Consider the following 23,071-nt stretch of genomic DNA (forward strand, 5'->3'; position numbering starts at 1 on the left):
CACAAATGGGCCTTCTAGCGGATGTAATGTAAAAAAAAGATCTGTGTTTTATAAATGATACTCACATTACTTTCCATAAACACTTCACAATTATTTGCGCAACTCGATTAACAGTATTCTTCACACTATCGAATTAGCGATCAATTATTAATTTGTCCTTTTTCTGCAAAAATTTCTTCGCGGCTAATCATTCATCGCTTTCGAAAAAAAAATCTTCCACCGGCACGAGCTCTTCATCATCAAGCTCGAATTCATCATCAAATCGCATTCTGCTCTTCTACGTTTCTGTCCACGTCCACGAAATTCGTCTCGCGAGTCGAATGTTTCGAGAGGGTTTCGAGAGGAACGTCGATGGTTACCAATTTTCTCGACCGCGGTTTTTGTTTCATCATCTTCGTACCTCTCCGTCGCGGTCATTTGTACAATGTTTCATCGACCGCGAAGGATCCATTAAGTCCACCCGTTTCCTCTTTACCTCTTCTGTTGCTTTACTTCGCCGTTGTTCCATTTCTTTCTCTCTCTTTCTATCATCATCATCTCCTTTTTTTTCCGCTTCTCGTCACCGAGCAAAGAAACTTCTTCAGCAACGTGACAAAGGACAACAAGCGTTGTCCACACAGTCCGAGTATGATTCTTTGGTTTTTCCGAGGACGACTGCGGCCAGCATTACGCGGAAATAAACGAACGCCATGAGAGAGAATTCCTCTTGTTCAGGTTTGGATAGAAATGCCTCCTTCCTGAAGGATTTTACTTTTCCCGGATGGCTAGCCGACATTGTTGAAATCCAGTTCGATTCTTTGGTTTTTCTTCAGAATGCGGAAGAGTGCGCGACGACGGGATTGGATGACTAGTCTCGCGATCACGCGACTTCCTCTTTCCCGGAGACCGACGAAGTAGAATATTATCCGTAACTTTCCCGTGCACTGCCCCGTCGTTCTCTAGAACGACACGCGAAGACATTTTATCGTGGCTCAAGATGACCCATCTTGCTACAATGACGTTTCCTTGTCCCGTTGATGGCAGGAGAACACGAGTCTAACAGTTGGTTTTTTTTATGATTACACCGTTCACAAAATTGCCCGCATTCCTCCGTGATGAAGTAGTCCCACGTTGCGTTTAAGAAGCTTTCACGGGATTGCAGGGCAAACGCAGACTACTGTTATCAAGCAGGAAAGATGAAACGTAATGAGAACATTCGCTCAATTTTCTTCTTCCCGTTTCTTTCTTCTTCCGGAAGTATACCGCGTTTGCTTTTACCGATTATTATTGCTTCCGTTCAAAATTTTCTCATTTGTTTTAGAATTTTTAATCAATAATAAATTATATTTCCTCGCTCGTTTGTCGCTTCTTTTCGACAAGCGCTCTGTCTCTCTTGACTGTCGCGCGCGAACAGGCCGGCTTGGAAGAAAATATATGTACTACGAAACTATTACGCGATCCTTTTCGCACGGAAAGTGATCGAAGTCACGTTCTTCGAGGAGAACAACTGTCGACGACTCCGTCGCGTAACTCTCGTTCCTTACGTATCCTTCGCTTTTGGTGTTTTGGGAACGATTTAGCTCACGGTCTAGTGTGTTATTGAGAGTTCGGGATACTTGAAAATCTCCGTCGACGTTGCTCGATGACGGTCTCTCCCATCTTTTCCTTCGTTTCTTCTTCTTCTTTTTCTTCCAAGGGCGATCAGCTTCGCGTTACGTGTGCCTCGGTTGGCCGTACGCGAAGCTGACCTCGCGTCATGGATAGTCGGGGTGCATCAGATTGTACATGATCGCGAAGATTGTGCAGGCGGCGTAGACACCCAAGGCAACCCACCAGAGTAACTGCTCGTGCAGCCGCTGCTCGAAGTTCTTCAGTACCAGGAGGCCGATCGTTAGGCCCGCCAGGGCGCCCGTCAGGTGGGCGACGTACGATACTGGCGGACCCATCTGTTCCGCGGCGTATCTGTCGTAGATCGCAAAGCCCACGTCGGCGCTGGCTGCAATCAGAAATATTAAAATTTCCATGGATATTTATTACTGTCTGTTTAGAATTATTACGCATGATATATAATATTTCGTTTCTCCACGCGTGTCTCAATTTAAATTTATCTACACTGATCTATAGCGTTAAATTTAATCTATTATGTCGTCACTGCTCTTATTCAATATATTTTTATTTTATCAATTGTTTTATACTAAAACAATGGATAAAATAATGATACATTGAATAAGAGCAGTGGCGACTTACATTAGATTAAAATTTTGACACTATAGATTTAACAGTGTATCTAAATTTAAATTGTCTTATTTATTTAATTTTAAATCGAAATCAGATTCTACTTTTATTATCTTTCAAATTAATAGAATTTACAATTAGTAGGGTATTAATACAACAGTGTAGATAGATTAATAGATTAATTTAAAATAAAAATAAAGGAATAATGAGCTTATCATGGCATATACTTTTTAAAAATTCTGTTTAGCTGTCTGTTCTGAAAGTACAGATAAAAATGCATAGTAAAGCGATAAGGAGAACACGAGAGGAACAAGAAGAAAAACAAGAAAGAAGAGTAGAGCGAAAGAGAGTAGAGCAAAAAAGTAAGGATGCCACGAAGAGCCGAGCCGACGGTAAGCTTTGAGAAGCTCTCGAAGTGTCGTCGAGAGAAGAGCTTTCCTGCAGCTTCCTTCCTGCAACGGCTTTTTTTCTACGTCTGCGACCATCGTCGATGATTATGTAAGTTTGTTGTATTCCCGTAAGTAATTTTCTTCTTCGTTAGTTGTAGTGTGCGGATTTTCATCTTTAGTTTCGTAATCTATTAAGTATTCTCATCTTCTACGAACCTACACACATTCTCTAGAAAATTTTTTTATCTCCTTAACAAATGCAAATTATTACATTTCTTTTAAAGATTCTCATAAACGTTATGAGTAATTCATAAGGTTTTACATTTCTAAGAGATTTATATTTTAATAAAGTTATAGCGTTCTTTAAAATTTTTATAATTATTGTACATATTGTATACCAAAACTGCAAAAAAAACTAAAATATAATTAATAACTGAGTTATAAATTAATTTATAGTTACAATTAAATTAATATAATTTAGATATAAAGAAGAAAATATTTTATTATCCTTTTATGAAGAGATATTTCATTTTCGACATTTAGTAATTCTACAATTGAGTTTAAAATTTTCGTTAACGAGAAATGAACTTTAAACTTATCGAGACATTTAAAACTTTGAGGAAGTATACAAATTCTGATATACATCCTTTATACTGTTTTCTTTCTCTGTTTTCAAACGCGATCTCTTTACGTCGTTGTTGCCATCGTTTAACTTGGATAGTAAGGTTGAGTTATACAACTCTTGAAGTAATAAAAACTGGACCCTTTCCAAGCTTTTCCGTCTATCCGCTATCCTAACTTTATTTTCTCGACTGCAATCGGTATATCTATAATAGCATATTATATATTCATTATATAATATGCTATTGTCGTATTTTTTTTATCATAAGCAATGTCCTTCATTTCTATACCAATTCTGTGCTATCTTCCGTTTCAGCTTATATAATCCAATTTTAATGGAATTGTTAGATGAAAGCTTAGTTAATATTAGCTAGTTAATATTGGGTTATACATTATTATATCTGAAGCACTTTCAGTAATTTGTAGACCTCATCCGTTTCAATATTAAAATTAATCATGATCAATATACGATTATTCCGTAGACTTCGCTTAATAATTATACGCCATCTCTCTCTCTCTCTCTCTATCTAAATTACATTTATCTATATAATTAAAATTGCAATTTCCTCGTCACGCGAAAATTTATTTAATTCCTTCCAACTTTCTCTCCTTTTTTTCATCGAGATGCATTCCAACCAGCTATTGTTCCATCATCTTTGAATACCGCATCTCTTCTTTAATTTTCAACCAGGCTTACTCAGGTGCGAGCTTGATGACTCAATAAACATGAGTGTCGACATCGTGCTTGTTTTAAAAATTGACGGACCAACTACCTGTTCTTCTTGTAGCAAACAATCTCAATGTCGGCAAAAATTCTTCGCGACGATCACAGCACGAGCACACCTATCTTTTAATTAAAACTTCAAAATAGCGACGGCTTTCATGGCTTTTCCTTCCCTTGCGCTTTTCAGCTCTTATCGCGGGGAAAAAAAGCGGAAATTGAAATTTCAGGAAAAGTATATCGAAATGAAGCGCGAGGAAATCGAACGACTAGATGATAGTAAATAAAAGTGAATCGCGAAAAGAATATTAAAACGATACCTTAATCGACAAATTCGATATGACTATTAGATTTAACAAATAAAATATATTAATCCCATTTTCAAATCTGTTGCCTTAATTAAACGGAATTGTCAACATTCGGAAATGTTCTAACTAAGATATGAAAATTCAAATCTCTCTCTCTCTCTTTCTCTCTCTCTCATTCCTTCACAGAGTTCTGATTGCAGTTGATAGTGGCGCACTTTCTTCGCATCTTAAGATGTTATAGGAGACAGAAGACACCTCGCCACGTCGCAGACTCCTGCGAGAGCGTCATTTGCATTCGCGGCTGAACGGATGACCCGCTTCCACATCGTGAGAGAGCGCGTTTATCGATCAAGCTCTACTTCACCCGTCAAGCTCTCGTGCTGGGATTACGATGTAATCCAAGTCGAAGCGCGTAGATCGGAACGGGCCCGGGCTGTTACCACCCGCGGACAGAAACTATGCGGATATATTGGGAATGGTGCGAGTAGGGGAGAATGAGACAGAGAGGGAGAAACCGACGGCGGATATCCGTGCTGACGGTAATCAACCCCTTAAACAAGGTTATTGAAGACTTGAGAGGCTCCGTCGAGGTGAATTTGAGGCGACTCTAGGGCCACTAGAACCAGATAATGTGCACGTACAGTGGCGGTTAAATTACGTGCTATACAGGTCTTCGATACTAGAGTCTACGTCTTTGCCAATATCGCGCTATTATTACACTACGTCGCCATAGGCGCCCAGTTCTGAGATTGTATTGTGTTCGGAGGTCCGAGATATTTCATCTTAATCCTTAAGGACGTGTCTGCAAATTCGCGACTATGAAGGTCTTCACTACTTTATAAAGAGACTAATGGAAATTGATGAAGTATCGTTCAGAAACTGTTCTTCTCAGCTTTTAATTATTTCTTTTAAATTTTTCATAAAAGATTAATCCTCTTTTATTTACATCACAAATACGTTATAATTCTATAAAAATCATTTTCCATAGTGAGGATTAATTCTTTATTACGTGAATTCGTAACAATATTTGTAAGTTATACTTATCAAGTAACAGTTTGTAGAGTAAGATGGTACAATTTCGAACATGATATTATATAATTCCGAACAAAATAAAATTTGAATCCAATTTTCGAGATTCAATTTTGGTAACTTTCTCATTGTATTGAGGATATTGAAGGATATCAAATAGGAAAAACTCAAACTTAAATTTCAAAAATTGGATTAAAATCTTATTTCGTTCGAAATTGTATCATCTTACCCTGTATTGTAATAATTTATTTAAATTCTAATAATTTCTCTGTAAGCCTTTAGCAAGTAACAGGCATGATTAAATGTCTACTACCGTCTGCGCCATTGGTCAATCGTGATCGCTCTCGAAAGCAGTTCGATCGGAGATATCGAGTTAGCAGGTCGAAGGTAGATAGGATTGGCTGTGGTGGTTGCGGGCCGACGATCGAGGAAGTAAGGTCCACTTACCGATGACGAAGATGCCGATGAGCCGAACTATCCCAAACTCCATATTGTTATAGTTCAGAAGGACGTTGGCTAGATGCGCCGCTAGAAGGGCGTAAACGCCTCCGCTCGCTCCGACGAGGTACACGTCCGTGTCGAATACCGACGTGCCCAGCGAACCTGAAACCACAACAAATATAACTTCTTAATAACTTCTTAATTACTGTTCCAAACGTTTTCATTTTGTTTTTTCCGGATCAACGATTTAGCGCATTTTCCCATTTTTCTAAACGTCAACAATAATGATTAATTGTAGACAACCAGTATATCGCTAATTTATTACTGAAATATCACGTGAAAGTATTCCAGTTCGAAAAACCGCAAATTAAAGTTTTCTGTAACTAGATTATTTTCCATATGAAGCAGTAAAAATTATATTTTTTACACACACCATTATATTGTTCCATCTACTTTCCAATTCGCAAATATTCGGAATTATGTAATCAACGAAATTTTGGAGAAAAGAGAGAACCGAGCGTTCTCATAAGACTGCGAGCTTCCCGAGTTTTCTGAATTTCAAGAGTTTCGGTCATTATCTATCGAACTGGGAAAGCTCGTTTTCAAATAACCGCGAAGTACGGACAGAATTTTCCGCTTTCGCCACCTTCAGCGAATAAAATAAGAATAATATTCACTCTCAACAATTGGAAAGTTCGCACGGCGCGGCGCTTCAGTTTAACGACGCCAAAAACTCTCTCTTTCTCTTCCTCCCTCTTGTCCTTGTCACTCTTCCTTTAATTTGTTCGGAAACATCTGTTGCTCCACGAGTAACGTGGAAAAAGCTTGTCGGAAAACGAGTACCATAGGAATTGCAATACAGTATATGAGGCTTATACACCCCGATTTCTGAAAATTTTCCTTTTCTTCTCTTTTAACATAATCGAGAATTTAAAAAAACAAAATCTCTTAAAATTTCGCAATATTTTAAATGCCAGAAACGTTTAATGTACATATAAAATTACAAATTTCTATTTTCTCTTTAATATAGGTATAACAATATAATTTGTATTATCGCAAATATTTGCGTTCACGGACACCATTTGGTCGATTCGCAAGGTTGACAGTACAAAGTGCTTCCGGGCGCTTATAACTAGCCCTGGTTATTAGAAGCGGAATTAGGAGCCTGTCTCCAAGTACCTAACCCGTAATTCGACAGACTGCCCACGGCTGTAGGAAATAACGTTTGTTGTAACGCGTTCAAGACGCGTGATAACGAAAAATAATCAATATATCAGGCATATGAGAATCCAATCAATATATAACATATATTTCTAGATATACGATTATACGAACGGAATGGTTCTGCTAGAATATCTAAAAATTTAGCTAGATACAGAAAGTAATTTTGTTGGACTATCAAAATAATTATGTAGGAGGTTGTTGACTCAAACTGTTGCTAGAATGTCAAAACTTTTTACAGCATTGCTTATCATACTTGAGATTCCTACGCACTTATTTTGATAGTCCAACAAAATTATTTTTAGATCTGTACTCATACTGTTAGATGTCAAAGGAGCAATGATAACTCAATCTCTTAAGTTAAATGACATTTTGTTATTTTTAATTTCCGTCTGTGTTAAAATGTAATCAATCGATTTTTGTGGTTAATTTCAAAATAAACATCGTCCGTATATAAACATCGTCGATAATAAACTAAATTTGAATCAAATTTAATTTTCTTAAGTTAAATTATTTAATTTAAATTATTTAACTTGATTGTTAATCAAATTAATGATATATCGGATAGTAGCGACCTATATCAATGACTAAAAATGATAGCTCAAATTAGGTAAAAAAAATATTTGACATTTTGAATTTAACATAGCGTAGTTAAATTTTTAGATACTTTAGTAAAACTGTCCTTTACGAGTACATACAAAAAAATACATTTTTTTTATTATATAATCTTTATTAAAATTACGATACAAAAATTGTCTCAGGTAAATTTGAAAATTCGCAAATATCTGAAAATGTCGAACAACATAGAATTCCAATTACGCACCGAGCCAATAATAGAAGACAATTCGATGCACGATAGTATTGCAATAACAGCAGCGCAACAATTTCGACAAATTCTGCAATTCGCATGTCTCGTACTCGCGCAACGTGTACCATTATGGAAAGGGCGTGTAGCGCAGCGCGCAACAATTTCAACCCCGGGAGCAACCGTAATGTATCAGACACACGATCGCGCTAGTTAAACATTAATATCGCGTCGGGCAGGCGGATGGTGCTTCGAGAATCGATGCGGCACTCGCCTATATATCGTGGGAAATGAGCGAGGACATTAGTCGCTTCCTATGTGGAAATGGTGGCGACTGGCCGGGTGCTGGTGATTCGGCGGGTCTGAAGCGGCCGGGTACCACCTGACACCTGGGGACCTGCTGACCGATCGCCCTCCGCGAACCTTAACCATCCGACCTACCTTTGATCCGTCCTAAATTACGAATGCCGGTTCGGACAATACGTTGTGTCGTGTCCACTTTGACGAGATTGCCCCGATTTATTAAGGCCGCCGTTCCTAATCTGCCGCTGATATACGAGATGTTTCCCGTGTTCTGTTTTAGATATGAATTCTTCCCGTAAACTGCAGTACATTCTTCTCTGATAAACATGTCAAGGCATTGAAAGTTCCTGAATTATAAACGCATGAAAAACTAAAGAATTTAATTCTAATTAAGCCGCAGAGAAAAAGAGAGAAAGGGAGAGCAGGTAAACATATATTCTCCAGATAATTTCAGATGAAAATTATCTACCCTTATCCGTTTTTGTTATTTGAATTGTCAGAAGTCATTGTTTTTATTTAATTTCAGAGATAGACCGCTCTCTTCGAGGAAATGAATTTTTTAAAATTATAGACTCGCGAATAAAACGTAAGATTGTGTCATACGCATTGTGCGAAACTTCGCACGCGTGACATCCTCGTTTCTTGCGAAACCGACAATTCAATTGAACTCGTCGCTACGCACTGGTCATTAACGCGCGACCTACATCGAGCAATAGCAGCCTTCACGGGGGAGCCATGCGAAGCGCCCCTGTTTCGTAAACTACCTACACGGAGTTTCCGCAAAGCGCAAATCGCGTCTAAGCCGGTGTGCACCGGAGCGACGTGGAAATGCATTAAGGATGCAAACATCAATTCGTGCGAGTTCGCGAACGCTCCGAATTACCCAATGAATTATTAGCGTCCGCTTAATAAATGATTGAGTCACATCCAATCGAAACAAGGGAGCAATTATTCGAGACGCATGGAATTAGATGGCTCACAATATAACTACTAGTTTATTCGACAGCAATCACCGATATTACCAATGCCCAAAGATACAATTGCATCTATCGTGGAGACAAAAACAATTAAAACCGATAAAACTTTACACGATTACCAAAATATCAGACATAAAAGTGTAATTCTTATGAATATATTAATAAGATGATAAATTATAACTAATATTTATTATATTAACGATTCCAAATCACATTTGACAAAGAAGAAGTGATTTATTGCCATGTGCAATGTTCGTAACGTAATATAATGCAATAATGTCACTGAGCTGCAAAAGCGGTAATACGATTATAAAAGAGAAAATTTAAGGTCTCAGCTGTCATCGCCCGTCTGTTTATCATCGTGCCATATAGTTAATTGAAAGTTGAAGCACGCCGAGAGACCACTTTACTCCTGTGCACGACGAACCATGGTTCTCTGTTGTAGTAATTGACTCGAGTTAACGGATACTAGCTCAAGAGGCGGCTGATTCCCCTCATTCGCTCTTCTTGGTCCAACTTAGACGATGCTGCGAGTATTTACGGTTTACCGTCATTTACCTAACCGAGACTAGGAAACGAGCCATAGCACGAATAGTTTATTCGACGCTCGAAATTAACAAATCGATACTTTGCTGATTGACAGCAATTACTCACTTTAGCATTTAATTATTACTTATCATTAGCAAGAACTTTCTGTTATCGTTTTTCAAAATTGAAATACTTAACTATCCGTTACTGGAATTTTCTTCTCATCAGTTTTTCTAATTTTTTTCATCGTGATTTTTGAGAGAATTGCAGATAATAAATAAATTAACTGATTTAACTACATTTTAGTTTTCCACTTGCTACATTTTCTTCAAATAAACGGTATCGCCATATTCACGATTAAATTAGCCTTATAATTGCAACAAACGTTCGTGGAATTAATTATGTACTTTCGATCGCCAAGGTATAATCTATCTAAAAAAAAGTAAGCACGTAAAAGGATGTAACGAGGATTCTATATGCTTTCTAGCGACTGTATAGGAAATGTATGCGTGCATATACTGCATGCAGATACGAAAGAAGAAAAAGATAAAAACAAGGTAGCAGCAAGGTGCGTTGTGAAAATTAGCAACCTAACGCGAGGATGAGAGCGAGGAAGAAAGAAAGCGAAAAAGGAAAAAGAAGAAGCTGCGAAGCGTAATAGAGTCATCGCGGACTTCTCGTGGGTTATGAAATTCATCCGAGCCTTCGTTAGTGCCTTCGACTTTGCCTTAAGGAAGAAAGCATGAAAGGAAGGGAAGTGGGTCGACGCGGTCTGCCAACACGAAGCACCAGCGCGAGTTAATGTCTTCGCGACCTACTCTTATGATTACAGCGTGTCGCTCTATCCATGTATCTACCCGCTCTACAACCCGCTGCAATCAGCCTGTCCAACAATGATCAACTAACTTCGTCCAGTTATGAATATATCGGGGAATTTTACTGTTGACGCATGTCTGAATTAGAATTTACAAGAAATTGTATCTTGCAACTTCAATAAGACATTCTAATTTCTTTTATACAGTTTTTGCCACAAGTTCTCAAAGTCACGAGAACCTAAATGAGATATATATATATATATATAGAGAGAGAGAGAGAGAGGGAGAGACTCTGAAAGCCTAAATAACTTACTTTAAAAGAAATCAATTCTATCGACCAGCCGCGATAAGATTTAACACGCGATAAGGTGTCGCACATATTTTTCAGTGTACAGAATATCGTCGATTAACGACTCATTGACACCAATAGCGGAGTCTGTTGGAACCAAACGGTACGACGTGCAACAGGTGCAACGAAACCAACACGGAGGAAGTGTCCAATAGCAAAAACGATATGAAAAGTGTCGGAGATGTGGACACTCATAAAACTCCAGTCGCTTTCCAATTCTAAGCAAATTTTGCATACACCGATAACAAACATGATAATTTGATTGATAAATGATTAAAAGGTTTGAAATTTAGAAGAGTTTAATATTTTGAATTTTTTATTAAAAATATTTTAATGTTTTAACATAAATTTTTTATGTAATTGTATAATATAACAAAACATGCTTCTAATCACAAAAAAATATTTCCTTCAACATTATGCTAATAAGAATAATGAAGAATTTCTAATTTACCTAGCACCTAGTTGATGATTAATAATTCGCATGCAAAATCGTAGAAATTCGCTTGTCGGAACGTAACGTTCCAGAACGCGTGGAATAAATGCGCCCGTATAAAAAGGAAGAAGGAACGTGCAAAAATGCACTGATATGGAGCACACACCCATATCCATGGCTCGCGTCTCGCTTAAGTGGTTAACTACTAATTTTTTAACGCCGCGAGAGCGTATCGAGCGGTTCTCTCTGTGCAGCGAAAGAAAACCTCCGGCGTTCGTTGTTTTCCAGCAATTTCATTCTGGCCGTCTCATCCGTTTTTCGCCTCCAGGAGGGGCTCTTTACGAATGCATCGACGTGCCTAGCACGCGCGCATTCTAAAATGCTCGTTCTATTTTCCCACCTGTCTCCTCTACCCCGCTACGAAGCGAAGCATTTTATTTCGCGTCGAGGCTCCGTGCACGCGTTTCCACAATTTCCTCTTCGTTTCCTTCGTATTTTAATCACAAATATGGTGCGAGCGAGGAGCAAAGTTGTCTCTTATTACATTAGTATCACTAACAGACACGACATTTTGTATCGTTGATAATTAATACACGTCTATTGATATACAATTTTGACTATTTTAATATGTTAATGAAAATGAAAAAATTAAGAAAATACATGATTAAGCAATGAGACTGATTTTTTTCATAGATTAGCAATTCTGCAGCCCGTTATCAGGTTTAATTTTAGTTTTTTTTCTACTTCAATTTCAATTGGCATAGCTGTACGTTGTTTCAATCTGAAATAGCAATTTAAAGTACTAAGGTGTGTTTATATTGCTTATAACAAAAATGGAATCGCGTAATATCGCGTAATATCACACACAGCGATATACCTTTTTTTTATATAAAATTCGATAATAATGCTATGATAAAAAAAATTTGCTGAAACTTTGCTTACGTTGTGAAACAAAGGTAACACATCATTGTGCGATATTACGCAATTTCAATATAAAATTTGACGATAATGTTACAAAAATGTACGGAAAGCTTCAGCAAGTTTTTCTTTATCGTAGGCATTATTGCTAAATTTTTCAAAAAATATGATATATCACTATGTAATATTAAGCGATGAAATATTCTATTTTCGTTACAAGCACACAAATCTTAACACTTCAAGTTACTAATCCAGACTGAAACAACGCAGAATCATACCAATTGGAACTGAAGCAAAGAAAGGAATAAAATCAAACATGATCAGTAACAGTCTGTAGGGTTGCTAACATAAGAAGAAATTTATGTCACATGGACACGATTATTTTGCACGTCTATCGAGTTTGCAGTCAAAATCATACATTCGTTACTCGTGTAAAAAGCTGACTCTTTTGCAATCGCTGTTGCTTGTCATCATTTACAAACGAAACAATAGCGGGTTTTCGCTATAAACCACAATATGGAACGGTATTAGCGATGTCAATCAGGCGCCAATTAGATATCCAACAATTTAATCCGCAATTGTTAACGAAGAAAGGACATTCACGAACAACCCCCCTAGAAACAAAGGCGATTATCGTGCGAGAGGATGCGACGGGAGGAAGAGGGAGGTGGAAAATCGAGCGTACTGTTAGGTGCGGCGAATGCAAGCGCGCTGTTGCATTCGTAAAGAGCTCTCGAGCGAGAGAGGCTGTGGGAATGGAAGGCGATGGAGAGAGAGGACAGGGACAAAATACGAGGCCTTCTCCCTTTTCCTATTCCCGTTACGCCACTGGTCCTACGCGCGATACAAAATTCTAAGCCCCGTATAAACCAGGCATGACAGGCGTCCGAGGGTTGAACGACTCGAGGGAAATCGGTAGCGATGGACTCCAAACCGAAAAACACATTCTGTACTATCGAATAAAGAAGTTCACTCGAATTTGCTTTCTATTGATTATAAAATTTGAAAATTATAATAGAGTAGTAAACTATTTGCAACACTAATCAACTATATTATACAGGATGACAAAAAAGTTTGGCCATACAGAAAGAACGGTTTTGCTGAAATCTCAAAAATTTAGCTAAATACAGATTTGAAAATAATTTTGTTGGGCCATCAAAATAATTATATAGAATGCTCAAGTTGATTGCTAAAATATCAAAATTTTTTGAATCATTGCTTATCATACTCAGATTTTTTATACAAATATGTTGATGGTCCAATAAAATTATTTTCAGATCTGTATTTAGCTAAATTTTTTGATACTTTAATAAAATCATTTTTTCTGTGCAAAATTTTATGTTTATTAAATCATTACATAGGTAACAAGGCCTTTTGACGTCAAAATAATGACAAATGACATCAACTTGCTATCTAAGTAATGATTTAAGAAACACACAAACCTCTTTGTCGCCAAAAATTTTTATCACCGTGTATATTAATCTTATCCAATTAATTTACAAATATAAAAGGCCAAGAAATAAGTTATATTTTAAAACAATAGGTTTCACTTTAATATATAATATCAAAAAGATGTGATATCATTAAAAACACAGAACGTTTCGACAGTGTCTTTATGCTGCAAGTTATTGACACATCGATATTAATTGAGAGATTACACCATAATTAATCTCATTGTTAAAAATTTACAATTACTTTATTAAGTAACTTAAATATAAAATTTATTAAGACAATGAGAATACCCTAAATTCTAGAAGACTTACTCGTATGAGTGGCTATATCAAAATTTCATCACAAAGAATAAAACAAAATCATATATCTTGATTATGATTTACAAACCATCCAATAAGTCTAACATCATTTTTTCATTTAGTCAGTGAAATTATGAAATTAATAATTAATTTACATTTCTTGTCCTTTTCTTGTAAATCAAGATATCTTAAAACAAAATAAATAAAAAGAAAAAAATTAAAAGACTTAAATCTTAATTCGATTCCATATCGATATGCCATCGCTATTTTCATCGATGCAATAATGTCATTTGCTGCACTGAACCTCCGCGAGTGATGCGCTATGAATATCATGTCCACTCAGAAAACATAGTGTGTATGCCTCGTGCGTATACATGCGAGCGATGCGCAGCGCATACGGGCGTCGCCGTTTTTACGTAACCCGATGCATAAAATATAATGTGTGAAGTACGTTCCAAGCACGGTAAAAAAAGGACGAAAAGCCGTCGGAATTTTATGGTTACGGCCGCGATATTTATGGCAGCGGGATTTCTCATGCAGCGACGGAATATGAGAGGATCGACATTGACGAGACAACTCTTTTTCCTTTTTACAGTGATCCGTTCATTCACGTCGGAAAAATTTTTCAGCCTTGAATGATTATTAAACATTTGCCTAGCGTTGCATCATTCGATAGAAAAAACACATTGTTCCCTTACTTCAAAAGTGACACAACTAAAAAAATTAAATTTTTCAGAAAAGGAGAAAAACTATTTTTATCATTTTTTTAAAATTATTTTTTTATGTCATTTTATCATCTTCGTTTCACAACCCTTAAAAAATCTTTTTGATTATGATATATTATTGTAATTATGATATATCCTATAAATAATGAATTCAAAATAATTGATAAAAAATGACATAACTTGAAATATCATCAACAGTTCGTGTTCATCTTGATTAGCTAAAATGGTTAAATTAAAAATAAAACAATTTCTTTTTCAAACTTCGATCATCAATATTGTTTTAACTCTAAATGTGTTCTGTAGAAGACTTTTTTATTTATAAAAACAACACAATTCAAAACGTGTAGATATTGTAAAAGATATTATGTTAAGTATAAAGAACGCCAATAATTGGTCAAAATTAGATGTTATGATTATAATACATATTCTTAATTTTTAAATTTAATTATCTCAGATGTCACTTTTTATCAATTATATATTAAGATGTCACTTTTTAAATAAGGGAACGATATCATGTTCGCATGTGATTACGCAGTCACAGTATATAATTGTATTGTTAATGAAATATGTATGTCAAAGGTATGGACGCGGTATATTTATTACGCAATCACTAAAAAGAGTGCAATATGTATTAAATATTAGATTAAATTACCCAATTATTAAATTTTCTTATGCGGTCAATTGTATTAAAATTATTTATATGCATTATAAATCTTAAATCTTTAATTGTATAATAGTAAAAAAAATAATCGCCCGAAATATTTTCTTAGTATTCGTCATTTTGTCGAATATTTTACAGTATATAATTATACGAAAAATTCGATAATAGAATATCATCGAGAGTTGGGTTTGATGTTTATTACAGAACCGTTGGGAAATGTATATAATATAAATGTAATAACATTTTAATATTGAATGAAAAAGTGATTACGTCATATTACCAGTCCTTTATAATATTATTGACTTTAATATATAAAGCATTTTTAACAAAATAAATTTGAAAATATGGCATTTATAACCTTTTCTTCTTTAAAGTTCATTTAGTTTTTCATTCCTATAATGAATTATTTAACATAATTATAATTTTCATTTTAATGTAGTAGGTTGCTTCTCGAAATCATTTATTCGAATCCAACGCGATTAATGTTTCCATGGAGTTATGTCCACCACGATAACCACACTCGGTTCTCAAAAATAAAAAATTCACGTTGCGAGCATTCAATCTCGTCAAGAGCGGTGATTCAAAAAAAAAAATGCTGAAATTTCCAGCGCGCTCACTATTCGTACCCAACTCACTCACTCTCTCTCTCTCTCTCTCTCTCATCTCTCTCTCTCTCTCTCTCTCTCTCTCTCTCTCTCTCATACACACGCGCGCGCGCATTTTTGCGAAACTTTCGGCATCCTGAGCGCGATCATCGACACGCAAAATTTCGGATCGAAAGCGAGGAGTTCGTTCAGTATCAACATTTTGTACATCCCGCATTTCGTCCCGTTGTTTTAATATCCCTTTGACGCAATGGCGGCAGGCCGCGTTCGCCGGGGTTTTTGCGCTGAAAATATTAAAACTGTCGGAGGGGTGGAGAAAAACACACAGTGGCATACATACATGCATTCAAATATACGTGTCACACACACGCGCACACAAATATATTTGCACGCATACACAAAAAGGTGAGCAAGAAGAGCGGAACTATACATCGATGGCTGTACAAAGCGCGTTTGGATTTCTCGCGATTAAAATGTAGTGTAAACGGCTTTTACTGCCGTCACCCTCTTGTGTCCTCTTCTTTTTTTATTTCCAGTGAAACTGATCATTGCACTCTTTCGCGAATTAGCGTGACGCGTACTTTAGGAAACCCTGTATTGCGTTCTCGAAAAGAAGTAATCACAATCGCGCCGATATCGACAAAATTAACTGCGAAGTTTTTTCCATTTTGAAAAAATAAACAAGAAAGATATAGAGATTGTATATATATACATATATAAACAATAAACGTGTATAAACACATACTTAAAAATATAAGGAAAAACAAAAACAAAAAACTAATAATAATATAAAAAAGATTCAGAATAAAATTATTATCGACAACAACGACAATTCAATGAGATTTCCTCATAAACTTAGCGTCCACGTAGCGTGTTTCGTTGCTCAATTTAAAAAGTTTTCCTCGGTCAAACTCCCGTTGTTTCCAGGATGATCGAAAGAAATAAGTGGATAGAGACTCTAACGAGTCGAGACAACGCGATCTCGTGCTGAAAGGAAAGTTAAAGGCGCGCGAAAAAAGGAAAAGAAAAAAAGCCAAAGTATCGACTCTTGGAGTCGGAGACTCGGGTGCGCTATCGTCGTTGTCGTCCCCTGCTATCTTCGAGTCTAGTTAATGCGCGGGGACTGGCCACACGCAGTCGTGCATACGAACGACGAGGCGCGTCGTACGACATGCAAATACCGTCGTATAATTGCTAATGTCACGCAATCGACTCGACAGCGCCGCGACGACGGTGACGAGGACGACAATAATGATGACGACAATGACGACGGTGCTTTGACACGAAGCCGTATCCATTCCTCAGAAAAAAACTGTAAATATATCGTGAAACGTTCGTTATAGCTCGCTAGCGATACGGCATATCGCACGAGACAGAATTAATAAGAATAAACGACTTCGGCAGATTGATATCGTTTGTTTGTTGTTCGCGAGTTTAGTTTTTTCAGATATCATTAACAATTTGTCAATCGATTAACGATAAAGCTAAATAGTCATTACTATTCGAACACGACTTTTTGACATTCAACGTAAAAGAATTTTAATTAAGATATCTGAATATCTAAACAATCGTATATTATTTCACATAATAATTAGAAATTAAAATAGATAATATTTTTTTCACATTTAAATATCATATTACATCAAATTCTACATTGAGAATTTCTGGTTGAAACTGGACGAACCAGATAATTCTGATCATATCAATCAAAATTCTGATTATCTTAACTAGAATTATACTAGTATTTAATCAGAATTCTAATTAATGCAACCAAACTTTTTTTCCAGTGATAATGTTTAGACTATCTATTCTCACTCTCAGCATCAGAAAATAAAGTTTTTATAAAATAAATTATATATATATACATTACTTTATGAATACAATTAATTTATGTATATACATCGTTTATTCTACTTTCATACGACGGCAAATCGCTATCTCATAGTGTTACTCGTTCCTACGTCCAAATTTCCAAGTGGAAATGGTCGAGCAATAGGGAGGACAGGGAGTACAACCAGCAATAAGCGCGACGATGTCGTAAACGACATTAATCCGTGCCACTCCAGAGAAGTGCATTTATAAGCTGCCCCTGATTTCACGCTGCACTGAGGATAATTTACACTCATGTGATGTACCGACCGCATAATTTAAAACGTTGATTTATGCGCTTTATTAATTCGACAATTACGTTTCGACGTTTTTTTCTCTTTTTTCTGCAATATGGCGCAATATTGATTGATGTATGCAATGTGGCAAATACTTTTGCTATTTTATAACAATTATTGTTAATTGATCGCAGCAATATACGAGTGGCCAATTATATTAATGCTTGAATGAGAATAAAAATGAGAATTTTGAATTTCAAACAACATAAAAAGTACAATAAAATATTTTTATTTAAAAGCGTGAAACAATTGTAATAATAATTCTAAATGTTACAATATATATACTATAAAATCTTTTAGCAACAAATTTTGAATAAAAATTAATATAATTACGAATAAATTTCTAACATTTTCTTCAGAATTGTCACTTTTAATTAATTTAAATAAGTAGCGATATTTGAGATTATTCCAAGATATCACAGATTGTACTTGGTTATTCCTTTTTACACTTTTACAGGAAAATGAATATTTTTCAGTGTCTTAGATTAATCGAATATGTCTGTCGCTAGAATTTGATCAATGTTAAACAGTTGGCCGATCGGAGGAAGAAAAACGATCAATGCAAGGCGCGTGAAGGTAGTGTGGCCACGATGAGAAGAAGAAGGGACGGGGAATGTTGGTGCCGTTGCACTTGTGTCGTTGCAATCGCATTACATCGTCGCGACTGCGATGCATACGAAGTAATCTCGTCGCGGTGGGCCCAGACAAGCTGTCACCGCGGCGCATTCTTGTGGGTGACTTTAGACGAACAAAGACGGAGATAGGCATGAAAACGGGAAAACTAGGATAAAACGGTTAGACAAAGACAGTCGGAAATGCGCAATCGGGAAATTTCACGAGATATGAAAACGACAAAGAGGTGGAGATGGCAGTCGATACCATTCAGAAGAGCTTGATGTTTCCATCAAATTGTAGCGACGCGAGAAGGTACGAGGGAACATCTTACTCTCGCAGTCTTCGTACTTCTCTTGTACATAAACGATTTATTACTCCTTCCAGTATATCGTTTAACTATTCTTTTTACTCGTATTTATAATTGCAATAAACTTTTACTGTTGCAAATTTGATTTCAAAGTGTTCTTTGCTTGCCCGAAAAGAATTCGTTTTTTGTTTTGTGTGTGTTTTATCCTTATGAAGACTAAATCTTAAAAGTGATGCTCAAGTCTCGTTCGTGTTTTGCCCATATCGTATTGACTATTCAATTCTTCTCAAAAAGTATACTGACTAAAAAAAATTTCTGGTTGAAAATGAAGTATATGGTCACATCAGAAGATTATGATCACATCAATCAGAATTCTGATTATATATCTCAATTAGAATTATAATAGATTCAATCAAAAATTCTGATTCGTCTCTTTTCAACTATTATCTTATCAATTCCAATTAATGCAACCAGACCTCTTTTTTCAGTGTTCGAAAAATGTGCATCAAGATGACTAGCGAGCTATTCTCGTCAGATTATTACATATGGCGACGCATCGCTAAGTGAGTGCTATACAAAAATTAAACTTGACAAACAAAATGAATTGATTATGCAATGTTTTGATAGCAAATAAGATCGTATCTAATTGTGTCATTTTCTGCTAAGTTTTTAAGTTTCAACAAAATATTCAATATATCAAGTTTTTTTATCAGCTAAATTTAAATATAGCAAAAAAATCACATATATCAATCTCTTTTTAGTTTCAATTTTAATTTCTAAAATAAAATATTGGAATCAGACGTAAAATGACATTATTATATCTCAAAATATCTTACCATGATATTTTATACGAAACTGCACTCTCGTAGCTTTTTCATCCTTATATAGAATTTTATTTCGTACAATGATATTCACCCTGATGGATTTTAAAGGGTAAACGACCTCCTCGAATTCTATTAAAAAATACAGTGATCGCAAGACGTAATTTGCAAGTTTCATCTTTTAAGACTATCTTTACAACATTTATATCGATTTGAATCTGCAATATACAATTTTCTTGACATTTTGTACTGTATTGTAATTAATGTATAAATGTGAATGTATGAAAAAACAGACTAATCTATTTTTGCTAATTCATTAATAGTAACATCGCCGCGCTACTTTGAAATTCCTATACCTTCATGCCCCTATCTAATTCCTAAATCCTCTTTGTCCTCGTCCGGCTAGAGTTAATTATTCATGCGCTCCATTTTGCCACGTTTTACTTTCATGATCGCTAATAACTCGGGATCTGTGTCTAATCGAATTTATGCAAATGACAATTAGATGTATACAGATACGTTTGCCCGCACATGTATCCCTGTGTATACACATTTCGTACATACATATACATGGGATGGAACAATTTACCGGAATTACTCGGTTGCCTTTGTTGTCTCGATAAATATGCAAAAATGTTTCGCACAGAAACTGGTTAGAAAGGAGACCATATAATGATGTAAAAGTAGCGATATTTTCGCTTAAAATTCTTAATTGGTATAACAAAATATGACAAAGGAAAAGTATTAGGTGAAAATTTTCTCATTTAATGTGATAAATTTTAAAAAATTCAGCTTGTCACCGACAAAATTCGAGAGATCAGGTTACTACAATTATTTGGAAAACGCACAAAATTACGAATGAAAAGCGCGCTGTTTCATTATCCAGCTGTCAGCGTATTTATATTAACATTAACGAATTTTAATTAAAACACCTCGTTACAGCAGGGAGCATATGTTTGGATAATTAGGACCCTGTATATCTTGGACGTTTTGGACTTCAGTTATGGTGTTGGCGTTTCGTGATATATCCGACTTGCATTTATATACACATTTACAATTCCGAATGCAAAAACACATCCGGTAGAGAAAAATTTAAAAAGAAACAGAGATAGAAAGAAAATAAATTACACTGTCAACTGATTGTCGTACATGAAGTAGCAATAAACTGAAATAGAAATAAACTAAATGTGATTAAAAAATAATAAACGAATAATAAAAGCTACACGTCTGTTCTATTATAAAATCTATTCAATGCATTTTGCGTTAAAATGTTCAATGATAACTGAATAAAAAATATAAATATTTAAACAATGAAATATATTTACACGCGAGAAAACAATAATGTCTGTATAATCTTTTTGGGTGAAGTAAATTTTGTAAACAAATATTAAATAGTTTTGCAAAACTGTATAATTATTTCAAGTCAGAATTTTGTTTAACTTTGTTTGATGGGTGGCGAAACACGATGGTTAAACGAGCATTAACATAGATGCATAAATCGTAGATGTACCATAACATAATTCACATTGCAGACGACATTACTCACCGGCAAGAACCCCGGCCATGTAAACCGCGGCGATCCTCAGGCTTCCGTGAACCATTTCTAAGGGAAGTCCCACGACCACCTGTACCCCCAGGTTAAACAGCAGGTGAAGCCACCTGAAAAAATGTAACCGCGTGGTAAATTACTAAGGCATGTCAATTGTTCTGTTGGAACATGAGGAATTTACTCCAGGAATTTAATTCAATTATGGCACAATTTGCATGCAAGCAACCTTTGAAGGATATCTCTGACGCACTCCATGCAGAATCAATTGCAGCAATTGCAATGTGATGTTACAGTAAATATTAGAATACATATTAGAATATCTTTTTTCAAATATAAATGCAATAATCACAGAGTCGTTAAAAATAAAAATCACCTATTTAATAACAATTGCAAAATTATAAGTCTAAAAAAATAATTATATTGACGCCAAGTAATGAGATTATTTATGTCGATATCGCGATCACTATATTATAAAATAATTAGGTACAAGAAACTCTCTCTTTCGCGTAACCGTCGCAAAGTTTAACCGAGAAAACCAAATTAACATGTCGGTACAACTTCAGTCGCCGAAGATCTTGAAAGTTCGCGATGCAGATCCGAGAAAGCAGAGGTTGTCGTTAATCGTGAATTATAACGCCGCGGGTAGTCGGCTATAGTTTTAATTAGGAACATCTCGTTAGCGATTTCCTCTCGCCGCAGTAGAATAATATTCGACGATGAAACCGGCCAGAGTGCCGGGGGAAAAGTCGAAAATGCGATCAGACAGTTCATGATTATCGGTACGGCCGAGAGAATTATGTTAATTGTACTTCTCTTCGAATTGTAAAGGAAGGAATGAATCGGCGGCCAAACAATATTCTTATTCGCTCGAGGCGTCGTTTCGACAAGAGTGCCGCTGAGGAAGGTTATGGAGAGCGCCGCGAAGTGAAATAATTGCGAGATACGAGCCACGGTCGGAGCAAAGTTTTATCAGAGACTTCTGAGTCGCGAAAATCCGATACCCGGCCGTTATCGCGAAACTTCGGCCGACTAATTATTACATCTCGCGAGCGCGAATGCAATGTCAGACGGGGAGGTAATAATAAATCTCGCCGGAAATGGCGTAGAGTTTCGCAGTTTCATAAAATACCGCAAAATAAAAGGAGAAATAAACGTTTACGTCACGAGGTATCTCGGCGTCATTGGGTCGAGATTAGAGCCAAAGCCGGTGGGATTTCGAGCAAATTCGGCCGCGAAACGGCTGGTACAATAGCAACACGAACGATAAGAGGGAGGATGATACGATCGAGACGTTGATCCTCGGATAATTTGGTCGACCAGCCGTGGCTATCCGCGAAAGAAAGTTCAGCAAGGAAAGGGAGTGTAGAGCAATTATGAATATTATCTCGAAGTAAGAGGAGGAACTTTCTAAGCTCGGAGAATGATCGTTCTTCTTATCTATCGTGTCGCACGCTCGAGAGCGTGGAAAATCTCGGAGAGCGATTCCAGTTGACACGGTCGCGAAATCTAGGTTGTCGTGAGAACATCCACGACAAATGCTGCACTATTATCTTTTTTATTATAGTACAAATAATTCTGCTGTAATACAACAGAACTTGATTATATCATAATAAAGAACTTGATTGTAATCTAAGAAAGCATGTTATTTTTTCTTAAAAAAATTACACAAAAATATTACACAAAAGAGAAAATGGATTTATTTCTCTTAATTGAAAAATAAGTTGTATTTTTTGCAAAATTACTTATAAAATGTTCTTACAAACTATTTTAGTTTTTTTGATTTATTTCATTTACTACAAA

The 23,071-nt window shown here is 36.0% G+C and overlaps 1 protein-coding gene across 1 annotated transcript in view; it reads right to left on the bottom strand.

Moving 5' to 3' along the window:
• Positions 1-1,339: 1,339 nt before the first annotated feature.
• The window catches only part of LOC108726439 (protein rhomboid), a 131,051-nt gene continuing 109,319 nt past the window's right edge, over positions 1,340-23,071 (bottom strand). Inside the window, exons 4-6 of the mRNA XM_018454011.1 lie at positions 21,269-21,381; positions 5,730-5,885; positions 1,340-1,975 (exon numbers count right to left, since the gene is read on the bottom strand). Coding sequence (XP_018309513.1) covers positions 1,734-1,975; positions 5,730-5,885; positions 21,269-21,381 — 511 coding nt within the window. The 3' untranslated portion in view covers positions 1,340-1,733. The remainder of the gene's footprint in view (positions 1,976-5,729; positions 5,886-21,268; positions 21,382-23,071) is intronic.

Source organism: Mycetomoellerius zeteki, unplaced genomic scaffold, assembly GCF_001594055.1.
Source record: "Mycetomoellerius zeteki isolate Tzet28-1 unplaced genomic scaffold, Tzet1.0 scaffold421, whole genome shotgun sequence".
Lineage (NCBI taxonomy): Eukaryota > Metazoa > Arthropoda > Insecta > Hymenoptera > Formicidae > Mycetomoellerius > Mycetomoellerius zeteki.